The sequence below is a fragment of the Littorina saxatilis genome, linkage group LG2, assembly GCF_037325665.1.
Source record: "Littorina saxatilis isolate snail1 linkage group LG2, US_GU_Lsax_2.0, whole genome shotgun sequence".
Lineage (NCBI taxonomy): Eukaryota > Metazoa > Mollusca > Gastropoda > Littorinimorpha > Littorinidae > Littorina > Littorina saxatilis.
This window is the reverse complement of record NC_090246.1, coordinates 72,244,283-72,257,785: the sequence shown is the minus strand read 5'-3', so window position 1 is coordinate 72,257,785 and position 13,503 is coordinate 72,244,283. Positions and strand designations below refer to the sequence as shown.

The 13,503-nt window shown below is 42.0% G+C and overlaps 1 protein-coding gene across 2 annotated transcripts in view; it reads left to right on the top strand.

Moving 5' to 3' along the window:
- Positions 1-13,503, top strand: part of LOC138959680 (caspase-3-like) — a 155,597-nt gene that overhangs the window by 138,748 nt on the left and 3,346 nt on the right. For both annotated transcript variants that reach the window (XM_070331263.1, XM_070331264.1), the window contains 2 exons: positions 4,658-4,905; positions 10,145-10,320. In XM_070331263.1, coding sequence (XP_070187364.1) covers positions 4,658-4,905; positions 10,145-10,320 — 424 coding nt within the window. The remainder of the gene's footprint in view (positions 1-4,657; positions 4,906-10,144; positions 10,321-13,503) is intronic.

Genomic DNA, 13,503 nt, shown 5'->3' with positions numbered 1-13,503 from the left:
TCATGGGACATTATTCATGGGTCGACATCTCCGCTTATCGTAGTCCAAGAGTGTCGTCTGCTGTCCGCGCAGAACGGATTTCAGTGACATTACTCACTAGTCGTTTGCATCCTGCATCAGAACACAAGCGCCGGTCATAACAGTTCTTACACACCCCAAGACTGAACATCAAGTATAATTCAGACGTTGCGGACGAAAAGAACGGACCATAATCGATGCAAGATGAGACCACAAGGGACGAATGGAAATGAACATGTAAATTTACTGAAGTTATTTGTAATTGAATAAAAGAATGTTATACATCAAAAGTACTAGTGTGCTTTGCCTTCTTCCCAACAGAAAACTCTTAAATAAGTAAGAGATAAAACGGCGTTAGGAAATCAACATTGCAAAAATAGTGATAAAGAAAGACAGAAACAGTCTGACACACATACACTGGCGCACACACACAAGGAAAGGCACCAACTTCGGGATATTTTGTGTTTGTGCCTCACAACACTAGCAAATCAACAGCAATCCACTAATTCCAACCAAATAAAAATCATAATTATAATGTTGCACTATTCACCACTAAACAGCAATTTCAGGGAGCTTTTGAAAAGACATTGGACATTGATTACAGACGTCTATAAGCACTTCGTGCAGCTAAGACGAGTTAGCTATGACGTCATCGACCGTAGTCGTACTGGAAACCTGGTCCAGATTCACCACACCTGGAACTGCAACGCCTAGCAGACGATCTTATTACAAACAGCTCCTTCAATGAAAGAAAGCACGTCCAAGCTTGTATCTAATTTTTCTCACAGCTGTGTTTTGTGCATACCCAACACATTTGTACCTGAAACTGCCTTAGAAATACTATTATTTGGAAAATTGCACGATTAACTCTTGACTAAAGCGTATGCGGGAATGCCATTCCTCTTTAGTGCGAATAAATCCACCCACACCCACCATTTATTTCCTGGAAACAACACATACAGTTTCGCTTCTGCTTGCCCTACGCCTTTTCATGATAGTTTTTTGTATGCTGAAATTGTACAGACGGGGACAGTTTGGTAACAAATACATTCGTCTACAGCACGATCGCTCTCTAGAATCCATTTTTCACGTCGTGTTGGCAAGCACAAACTATAGAGCAAACCCGTGACATAAAACCTAGATTTGATAACGTTACACGTAGGCCCCACAGGTTGCTGTACACGTTCTGAAAAAAAGCCAGAATCAAAAACCAAGAATGGTAGGTAATTGGAACGTTTATTATAGACAAACTTTGAAAAAAACGTTACATTTCCTAGTACGTCAACCCAAAGGTCTTTGCAGTAGACAGGCAGACAGACAGACACGTATGAAACAGATAATGAACTCATCTCAAGATCGCGTGGCTGCTCGCTTGCGAAATGCCGGCGAAGTAATCAAAATAAAACGAAAATCATTTCTAGACATCTCTATCAGCATTCAACAGACTTGTTAGACTGACTGACTATTTGATTGTTACGTCCCCACAGGACCAATTGGCCTATATTGGGACAGGTTGTTAGACTGTTTCAAGCGCCTGTGCAGCAGTCCACTAACTTGCCTGATTTGTTCCAGAGTGCGGTCAACTGTTGACGACATGTGAGAAAGTGTCGGACGGTGTTGCTGGCGGTACGAGTATTCTTGTTGCAGGAAACGCACGATATCACAAGATGCAATCAAGCACATTAGGTCGATGAGAGAGGTGTTATTGCTGTCTGTGTTCGGTGCCAGCCTTGTACTGCAATCTGTTGATGACTTTTAGCTATCGGCCTTCTGGGGTATTGAACACGTTTTCAGTTCACGATATTGTAGGTCTGTCCTCTATGATATTCTTGTTGGTACTTGGTAATTATTGCAAGAGAGACAGAGAGAGAGAGAGAGAGAGAGAGAGAGAGAGAGAGAGAGAGAGAGAGAGAGAGAGAGAGAGAGACACACACACACACACACACACAGACACACACACACACAGACACACACACACACACACACACACACACACACACACACACACACACACACACACACACACACACACACACACACACACACACACACACACAAATAGAGAGAGACAGCGAGAGTGACAAGCAGACAGACAGATTTCTGTAAAAACAGAAAATAAAGTATTCCTTTTTTGGTCTTGTTCAGAGAGAGAGAGAGAGAGAGAGAGAGAGAGAGAGAGAGAGAGAGAGAGAGAGAGAGAGAGAGAGAGAGAGAGAGAGAGAGAGAGAGAGAGAGAGAGAGAGAGAGAGAGAGAGAGAGCGAGAGAGCGAGAGAGAGAGCGAGAGCAGTGCTGTGCAATATTTTCTTGCTTTGTTTCACGTGAAAATCATACCGTATGATTTATTTTTTGTTTCTAAAATGAATATGAACACAAAAGAATGACAAAGCACTCAACATGTTCATTCACGCAAGCATCTACCTGGAACGCAAACATTGCACTTTAGAAGTACATTGATCGGTGGAAAGGTTGATGCCTTTCATTGAATGATTCATTATATAATCGTTTGACTGGTTGAGTGTATGTGACTGACTGATTTTATTTGATTAGGTGGCTGGCTAGTTAGTTTCACTTGATTGACTGGTCGATTTCGCCTGACTGATTTCTCGATTGAATTGTAGATTGTATTCACCGAAAAGAAAGAGACGTACGTGTGTCTTGTTTATAATAATAATAATAATAATAATAATAATAATAATAATAATAATAATAATTGTCAGTAAGTACTGGTGTCACATGACTGATGTGAACCAGTTGATTGGCTAATGGCGATGCGCTAAAACTGTTAGCGCACTCTTGGAGTGCGCTAACTTTTCCACAGAGCGTATTCTTACGCCCTTTACCTAAGCAAGACTGTGCTCTCATCCTCAGAATTAATTACTGACATGTAGCTTATATTCTCCACAATACCAAATGACCATAAATTCCCTACTTCTCAATTAAAGCAGAAGTGGGTTTTTTTCTGACAGATTGCATGTGCCTGTGCCACAGTGCGGCTGCCACTGATCTAAAAATAGGAGCCGCTGGGTTTCATCTAATTCTCGCCGACTTGCATAGATTCTTCTCATCGTGTTAGTGGCATGTAGCTTATCATCCACATTACCAAATGATGAGTTAATATAAAATTCCCACCCGCTATCAGAAAACACAAGTGTTATTCCGACAACGTACCACCAGCTAGACCAGTTTGGAAGACTGACTCGATCGACTCTGTCATACGTAGCCGCACTGACTACACTGAAATACGACTGCATCAGTTCAGTAAATGAATGGTTTCCGAATTATTATTTCAAGGCAAGAACAATCGTAATCGAAAACGTGTAGGGTTCAGAACGTTCTTACCATTATAAGACTTATTACCAGCGTGCCTCGTGCGTGCAGACTCAGTCAGTGCAGACTGCATGCAGTGGTTTGATTGCCCTAGCAGACGACATAAACCCCGCTCAGCAAATTAACATGTTGGGCAAATGTGAACGAAAAAACGATGGGGATATAATACGTGTAGGGTTCAGAGCATTCTTACCGTTCATATTTAGTATCAGACTCCCCGATGAATGAAGATACAACACGAAAATATGCCACATTTGTTTTGAGAATGTGCGAACCGTCGAGTCCCGCGGCTTCGAGTCAATTCAAGGGGAGTCACTCCGCACAGTCAATCCGTCGAAGCTCGACTGGAGGTTTCGAATCGCAAATAATGAAGAGCACAGCCCTTTCTCCGAGTTCCAATGAGGTCTCTCTGAAAGATCATCACTGTTCAGATTAACGCTACACTGGAATTTACCAACAGAAATTAAAATGCGTGTGACGAAAGCACGACACACTTGAGACACCCCACACAAAAGTAGATCTTTACTGTACACGACCTGACCACACAGTTATGCCTATTCAATTGCGCGTTGCAAAATGTGCGCTTGGAATCTTCTTTTTTCTATGGCGGTACTGACAATATCGTTATTGAAACAATCCCAGTGCACTAAGGGATTTATAGAGCAAATCTCGAAAATAATTATTGAACTCAGCGCTATGCGCTTCGTTCAATAATGAATTTTCTCGATTTGCTCTATAAATCCCTTAGTGCACTGGGATGTCTCAATAACTTAAATAATAATAATAATAATAATAATAAATGAGCATTTATATAGCGCAACATCATAACTTTACAATTATGCTCTTTGCGCTTGACACATTTAAAATTAAAACACAGTTATACAAGCATATACATCTACATTCATAGTCAACAACGCTTAATTAAAAGCATACACCATCAAACATACATTACAAAAAATTCTTCCACTGACTAAGTAATAAAGACATGAATGAAATAGGTAGTAAAAACAAGGACCAAGTTGTAGCTCAGCTCGAGATTCAGAAGACTATTTTGGATTGATTTCTGCAATTTTCATAAAAATGTCAATGTATACCGGCAAACCCAACGGCTCAAAATTTGAGCAGTTATCGTTTTGAAAATAAAATCAAAGATGTGCTTTTCAGCACCGCCACAATCGTCTGTATTTACGTTACGATCCATCACCTTCAAAAAAGTTATGCTTATGATTGTGTAGATAGCATGCAAGCACATTCAAGAACTGGTCTCGACATCTTTTTTTTCATTCTGATCTTTTTATTTTCTCTCCACAGTGGTGAGAGGAAGGAGGTTCGCCCAGGGGCACCGTCTGAGCCCAACGAGTACAACTTCAACTTCAAACGGCGTGGCTTGTTCCTGCTGATCAACAACAAGAACTTCACGCGCGAAACCAAACAGGAGCCCAGGGAAGGCAGTGACGTCGATGCGGAACGTCTGGAGGAGCGCTTCCAGGATCTGGGCTTTGACGTCAGACGCTTCGATGACGTCACCAGGGGCAAAATGGCCACCTTGATGTATGATGGTGAGTAAATTTTAAACGGCTATTGGCTGTTGGTCCTGGTTCTTGGTTCGGGTTTTGGTAACCTAAGCTGTTGGTTACGACAGTTATCATGTCTACATACTTTCTGTGTCTCTGTTTAAGGACCAACTTTCATGATTGTAACTTGATGCCGGTGCCTGACTTAAAACTTAAGCTTTCTTTTGATAATATGCGTATTGTGTATTATTCGGTGTTCAAAGCATCTTAAATTGCTACTCATTATTTTACTCTAACTTACGCCAGAAAACCGCACAGACATGCTCATACAAACGTATTTTGAAATACTCAAACACGCATGCACATAATGCACACAGAAACTTGATACCGGTGTCTGATTTGAAACTTAAGCTTTTTGGGGGGATAATATGCGCATTGTGTATTATTCGGTGTTCAAAGCATCTTAATTATTTTGGCTACTCATTATTTTACTCTAAGTTACGCCAGAAAACCGCACAGACATGCTCATACTAACGTATTTTGAAACTAGATGATTACCCGCTTCGCCGGGTACCGGCTTCGCCGGGAAGAAGTAGAGCCGAATACCAGGCTGCGCCTGGGACCCGGCTTTGCCGGGTGTACGCCGGCTTTGCCGGCGCACGAAGGAAGGGAGATCTAAAAATAGTAACGTGCAGTGACCTTCTTAAAATAGTAACGTAGTAACGGGAATATGGATTGACGCCACACGAAGGAATGGAGATCTAAAAATAGTAACGTGCAGTGACCTTCTAAAAATAGTAACGTATTAACGGGAATATGGATTGACGCCACACGAAGGATTAAGGGAGATAAACGCGCAAAACAAAACACTGGAGAAGATAAGGAAGAGTTACTGGGAATAGATATAGTGGATCTACAGAAAAACCAAAATCGGTTCAGCGATGCGCGCTGAGAGCACGTGTTGAAATATCGACCAGGTTGTGTCCTGTCCCGGGTGTACCTGAATATGCCCACCAAACTTGAAACAGATCCATCGAGAACCTTGGCCGCGCATCGCGAACAGACACACAGACACACAGACACACAAACAGACACAAGTCGTATATATATATATATAGATAGATACTCAAACACGCATGCACATCATGCACAGAGAAACAGACACAGCCAGACACGCAGACTTCTTTTTCCATACAGATTCCAGGGTTTAGCCTGGGAGAAAAAGGCAATGGGACATTTGTCCCTCTCAGCCAAATTCTGATGGGACATAGTCGAAGGCAAGACGCGCATACGAGGCCTGTATGCGGTGTTGGTTATATTTAGTCAAGTTTTGACTAAATATTTTAACATCGAGGGGGAATCGAAACGAGGGTCGTGGTGTATGTGCGTGTGTGCGTGTGTGCGTGTGTGCGTGTGTGTGTGTGTCTGTGTGTGTGTGTAGAGCGATTCAGACTAAACTACTGGACCGATCTTTATGAAATTTGACATGAGAGTTCCTGGGTATGAAATCCCCGAACGTTTTTTTCATTTTTTTGATAAATGTCTTTGATGACGTCATATCCGGCTTTTCGTGAAAGTTGAGGCGGCACTGTCACGCCCTCATTTTTCAACCAAATTGGTTGAAATTTTGGTCAAGTAATCTTCGACGAAGCCCGGACTTCGGTATTGCATTTCAGCTTGGTGGCTTAAAAATTAATTAATGACTTTGGTCATTAAAAATCTGAAAATTGTAAAAAAAAATAAAAATTTATAAAACGATCCAAATTTACGTTTATCTTATTTTCCATCATTTGCTGATTCCAAAAACATATAAATATGTTATATTTGGATTAAAAACAAGCTCTGAAAATTAAATATATAAAAATTATTATCAAAATTAAATTGTCCAAATCAATTTAAAAACACTTTCATCTTATTCCTTGTCGGTTCCTGATTCCAAAAACATATAGATATGATATGTTTGGATTAAAAACACGCTCAGAAAGTTAAAACAAAGAGAGGTACAGAAAAGCGTGCTATCCTTCTTAGCGCAACTACAAGTACTACCCCGCTCTTCTTGTCAATTTCACTGCCTTTGCCATGAGCGGTGGACTGACGATGCTACGAGTATACGGTCTTGCTGAAAAATGGCATTGCTTTCAGTTTCATTCTGTGAGTTCGACAGCTACTTGACTAAATATTGTATTTTCGCCTTACGCGACTTGTTTTTTTTATACCAAAGATGCAAAATGATGCAATATGGTGCCATCTGAGAATTAGCCGCTATATCGTGTTATCAATAGAAAGTGTCAATTTGGTGGCGCAGTGGTACGTAATCTGAATGCGCCCTTTGACGCACTGAAGGGAATAGTGATGGGACATTTTTAGATTTGATGCGCCAATGGTGCAGGGCGCACTAGTAAAAGAAACCCTGGATTCACAGAATGTCCTACCCATTAAACACTCTCAGCGATTACAGCCAGAGCCCATTGTGACAATACGCCGATTGCACAAAAACACAGTCGGTGCGAAGATTACAGAAACAAATGTGATTTAGCTGGGATGAGTGAACACAAACTGTGTTGCCAGGAAGCGAGTGGAGGCGATAAAAAGCGCGGCTTTTCAGCTTCTAAATGGCCTGACAGCTTGGCAGGCCATGACAGGACCCATTTACTCCCAACGCTCTTTGTTTGTGTAGACAGCACAGTACATTACTTGCGTCAAATCGAAGTCGCCGATTGTAGTGAGAGTATTTCGCACCAGAGCAATCGTAGTTTAGGTATATCTAGACGGTAAAATTGCTTGAGTGAACAAAAGAGAGTCGAAAGCGGTTTTTAAAAACTTAATGGACGCCGCATCTGTACAGTAGCTGGCGGGTCATTTGCTCCGCGAAATAATCTGCCCTACTACATACTAATGCGAGCTTTTGTTGGTCTAACGCCTGGCTTTTTTCGTACACCTTTATCCATCATTCCTTACAGCATCTTCTCTTCAGAGTCAGGTTAATGGACAAACTTTTAACCTGCATGTTTGCCACGAGAACTAATCCAGGTTTGTCGGTCAATCGGCTCTAATGGACATCTGATGAGAACTCGTACCTGTTGGTCTTCTACGGGACTATCGGGTACATCCTTATCATGCTAATGTACAGGTTGACCCAAACAAAATGCAGCACACAAAAATGCTAATACCTTCTACATAATTATGTTGGCCGAATTACTTTATATTTAATATGCATTAACTTCAGCTTATGCATGATTAGTGTACAAAGGGGCCTGTAAAATGCTCTGACCTTTTGTTATTTCAATTTTTTTCTCCAAATTGGGGGGTTCACCTCATTAATACGATGTCTGAAATTATGCGGTTGCCGAACTCAATCGATTTAAAGCCTCCATGCTTTAACCTTTGGGGGTTATCTGAAGGAACTAGTATACACATACCATCATTATACAATCCGTGACTTGAATACATCAATTACAGGCAGGATCAAGGCATTTCCCTTAGAGGAATGTGTTCATGTCATTGTTGAACTTTGCACACCATTTGCAAGTGTGACTTTAAAGCGGAAGGGGTCATTTTTTTCTAGTCAATTTACTTTAGTGAATATCTTCATGGTTGGTGTGCATGGACTTCAATTTGTGCATGATCATTCCACAAAGTGTCCGGTCTGTAGGTCACATGGACTTCAGTTTGTGCATGATCATTCCACAAAGTGTCCGGTCTGTAGGTCACATGGACTTCAGTTTGTGCATGATCATTCCACAAAGTGTCCGGTCTGTAGGTCACATGGACTTCAGTCTGTGCATGATCATTCCACAAAGTGTCCGGTCTGTAGGTCACATGGACTTCAGTTTGTGCATGATCATTCCACAAAGTGTCCGGTCTGTAGGTCAAATGGTCCGACTTTCACCATCCCCTCCAAAAGATGCTTCAAATAACCCTCTACAAATTGTCAATGACACGAACGTTTTCCTGTAAAGGGATTGCTCTGAACCAAGCTGTAACTGCTGTCTTCAGCACAAGACCAAGTGCGCACGTAAAAGATCCTGTAATCCATGTCAGAGTTCGGTGGGTTATAGAAACACGAAAATACCCAGCATGCTTCCTCCGAAAGCGGCGTATGGCTGCCTAAATGGCGGGGTAAAAACGGTCATACACGTAAAATTCCACTCGTGCAAAAACACGAGTGTACGTGGGAGTTTCAGCCCACGAACGCAGAAGAAGAAGACTGCTGTCTTCAGGTCACCGATAATTTGGGGGGAGGCGGGGGTGTTTTTTTACTCGGAAGTTTAGATATTCCAAACGGTAAAAGTGTGGAGGGTATAAATCGGATGAGTGTGGCTACCACTGAATGTCAAACCTCGTACTGTTGAGGCGATCCCCGACCATCTGACCTACACACTTGCTACTTTGTGGTCTAATCATACATAAACTGAAGTTCATGTATACCAAATATGATTATAGTAATTCGGTCAACAGATGTAGAAGTTATTAGTATTTTTGTGGGTTCCATTGTTGGGGGTGTCACACTGTTAAACATTTTTTTTAACTCTCGCTATATTGAAATACATGGACAATTTCTCACATAAGTTTATTGTTTGTAACATAAGTGTTTGTCTGTCTGTCCTATTTAAAGGCCGCTAGATCGAACTACACCGAGTGTAACGTTTTGTTTTGTCATACATTAAACGTTTCAATAACAGATCATTCTTGTGGTGTTTTTTTTTTATAGTGAATGTTTGGATTTGCCTATGATCAAATGTTCTAATAGCTAATCTTTCTTGTTCTTTGATTATTGAGTAGGTCTTTTTCTAAGCTCATCTTTTTTGGGGGATGTTCCCCTACTGTTTGTGACATCTGTGGCTGTCAGGATCACTCTCTCAAGCATACAACTTTTATGAGGTTCATGAAATGTTGTTCACGTGTCTGTCGCTTGCCGCTCACTGTCATTCGGACGCCGACTTCTTCGGCTATGCCATCCTCTTTCACGGCATGGAGGCACGTTTTGTTTTGTCTGTTAAACGTTTTGTTCCTTAAACCTACTAATCGTTGGTGTTTGTGTTGTGTGTATGTTAGAGAGAGAGAGAGAGAGAGAGAGAGAGAGAGAGAGAGAGAGAGAGAGAGAGAGAGAGAGAGAGAGAGAGAGAGTGTGTGTGTGTGTGTGTCTTTGTTTTTGTGTGTGTTTGGGGGGGGGGGGGGGGGATGAGGATTTCCATGAGCGCAGACATGTGTGGTCGTTACTTGAAGATCTGTAATTCAGATGAGTGAAACTTAATCCCTGAAATGTTGTTCCCGTGTCTTTCAGCTGCCGCTCAGGATCACTCCGACGCCGACTGCTTTGCCTGCGCCATTCTGTCTCACGGCATGGAAGGCTATGTTTACGGCACCGACGGCAGGGTATCTCTGGAGGTCCTCACTCTGCCCTTCAAGGGGGAGAGGTGTCCCTGCCTCGTCGGCAAACCCAAGCTCTTCTTCGTCCAGGTCAGTCAGATGGGTGGATTGAAGGTGAATGAGAAAGAAATCATTTTTTTTTCCAGTCCGAGCGAGTAGGAGGAAGGATGGCCATGGAAGGAGGGAAAAGAAGGGTGGGGGGGGGGTGTGTGTGTGTGTGTGTGTGTGTGTGTGTGTGTGTGTGTAAACATATCTCAAGCTTTTCTTCGTCCAAGTCAGTAGGAGGATAGATGGATGGAGTGAAGGGGGGGGGGGCGGCACAAAGAGAGAAGAGAGAGAGAGAGAGAGAGAGAGAGAGAGAGAGAGAGAGAGAGAGAGAGAGGAAGAGAGAGAGAGAGGAAGAGAGAGAGAGAGAGAAAGAGAGAGAGAGGAAGAGAGAGAGAGAGAGAGGAAGAGAGAGAGAGAGAGACAAACAGACAGACAGAGACAGAGAGAGACAGAGAGAGAGACAGAGACAGAGAGAGACAGAGACAAAGACGGAGAGAGAGCTGGGGAAAAAAACCAATTGCAAAAAGTTCCATCCATGAAGAGTCCAATAACCTGCGATTGTTTACGGGACACCTGCCGTGCTTATCTGTGCCTGAAAGGAAATGAACGCGCCAGAAAGCCGTCGGGAAGGCCGCGTTTTTTGACGTCGTGTCCGTTATTATTGTGGCCTGGATAGTGGATTATCTTAGTAACGCAGGGCCAGTGACCTGCAAACGGAACCGTTACTTGGCAATAACACACACTCTTATTGCCTTCCCATCGGGTCCTGGTATTTTGTATCAGGTTTTTGTGTTATGGAGATGATATAAGAATGTTACATTGGCTAGGCGAGTTTAATCCCATGATCGTCCACTGCTCGAGAGGTGTGGTGAGTGCAAAATTCAGACATGGACATTGACCGGAAATAGTAATCTTTTGCCGTTTTCTTGCTGACTTACGCTTACAATAATTCGGTGACCCCCCACAAATGCCACCTACTAAAATGCTTTTAACTCCTAATTTGTTCATCGAATTACTTTATATTTGGTGTACATTGGCTTGAGATTTGGGATGATCAAATCACCAAGTTTCAGGTTCGTATGTTAAATAGTCTGACTTTAATGCTCTTTGAAAAATGTATTCCCAATTTTGGGATTGACTCAAAAGTACGAGGTTTGGCGCTGAGTGGTTGCCACATAAATCCGATTTTAGCCCTCCTGATTTTTTCCTGTTGGTTTTTCTGTAGGGTCTTTCATACAAAAAAACGGTATGACCTGATTTGAAGCATAAACAAATAAGAATATTTTTTTCGGGGTTGGATTGATCAACAATCGATTTGAGGCCTAGTTTCACTGTCACAACATTAAAAATGGAAAAATGGTATAGGCAGCACAAACATTGAAGTCATGGAACAACAGGTGCTGGTGCGTATTAAGTAAGGCAACGGCTTCATACTCATTAGCTTTACTTTTGTTTTGTATATTTAGAAGACGTTAAATGCACAGTCCTTCCCGTGCAAGTTCGGTTCATGCATCTCAGATCCGGCCAGGCATTAACATGGGATAAGACCATCGCTCCTTTTGGGCACATATATAAAAACATCGCCCTGACGGCTCTCTGTGGTGATTTTGATTGCGTTTATGAATTGAAATTAATTCATCAAACAATTCTCACTGAGCACTGAGAGCAACCAGGCTGTTAATGTGTCGAATGTGGACGGACAAACGGACGGATGTATGCATGTTCACCAGAACTACGTTGGTTCAGAAGTAAAAGGTACCTGATAAGATACAAACAAACAAACAAACAAACAACGAAAAATAAATTGCGGTCACATTTGCCTTTATTGTTAAATGTTAAATTCGTCGAGTTCTTTTGCGATTATATAATACAAAAGTGGAGCATATTATCACACAAAAGTATTGTTTGTTGTTTGTTTGCTTAACGCCCAGCCGACCACGAAGGGCCATATCAGGGCGATGCTGCTTTGACATATAACGTGCGCCACACACAAGACAGAAGTCGCAGCACAGGCTTCATGTCTCACCCAGTCACATTATTCTGACACCGGACCAACCGGACCAACCAGTCCTAGCACTAACCCCATAATGCCAGACGCCAGGAGGAGGAGGAGGAGGGTGGGGGGAGTTGAAGGATTGGGCTGGGGGCGGGAGGAGGGGGTGGGGGGGCTGATTTGAAGCTCAATGTTTTTGGAATGACATTGATTTCTGTGGAAAAATCATAAGCTTGCAGATAATGCAAGCAGATCTTGCTGCGAACCCTTTCGGCTTTGCGTTGTCTTCCGTTTCTAGATGATAAAGCCATGGGATAGATATCGAATGGCCGACTCCATGGGAGAGATAACTAATGGCCGACTCGAGGGACAGATATGAAGGTGTAAGATGATCCGTATTTTCCCCGTATCGTGGCAGATTGTTATGGGGGCGAGGACGCCCCCATTCTATACGGATAGTTTCGAGGTTGACCATGGGCAGCGCCATTTTGTTGTGAAATACGTCATCAGTTTGTGTACACAGGAAGTTGTGACATCCGTCACCCTATGGGAGGGGTGACGTCAAAATTGTTCATCTGTAGAAAGTTGTGAAATCCGTCACCCTATGGGAGGGGTGACGTCAAAATTGGTCATCACAGAGTTTGTGTAACACAGGAAGTTGTGAAATACGTCACCCTATGGGAGGGGTGACGTCAAAATTGTTCAACAAAAACATGATATGTCGCATTGTGCAGGGTCAACTGCAACAAACTCAAACCGAGCCATTCATACCTAGCTGTATTTGAGTGACTTATATACCCGACATTTTTATTTCTTATTTTTAGCACAGGTGTAGGAAAAATCATGAACCAAAATGTTATTTATTTTCTAATTTAACATTTTTTTTACAAATATGACCATGGTCTTTTAAACATACAGTGACATTAAACATTGTTATGTTAAAAAAAAGAAAAAAGAAAAAAAGCTTTTGTGCACAAATCAGAAAATACATTGTACATTTTACCTACAGGCCAAACCGTGAGTGTCTGTGGCAAAGCCCGACCCAGGAAATTGCACTGATTTTATATTTAGATCAGAGAGAAATTGTCAAGAACAGGCGCTTGCATTTGGATGTGTCCAATGATAGTAGGTTTGGTTGTGATCAATCAGAATAATGTAGGAATAAAAATGTATGACAGTTTAGTATGATGACATGTAATTCACATATGCTGAAATATGATATTATACATCAT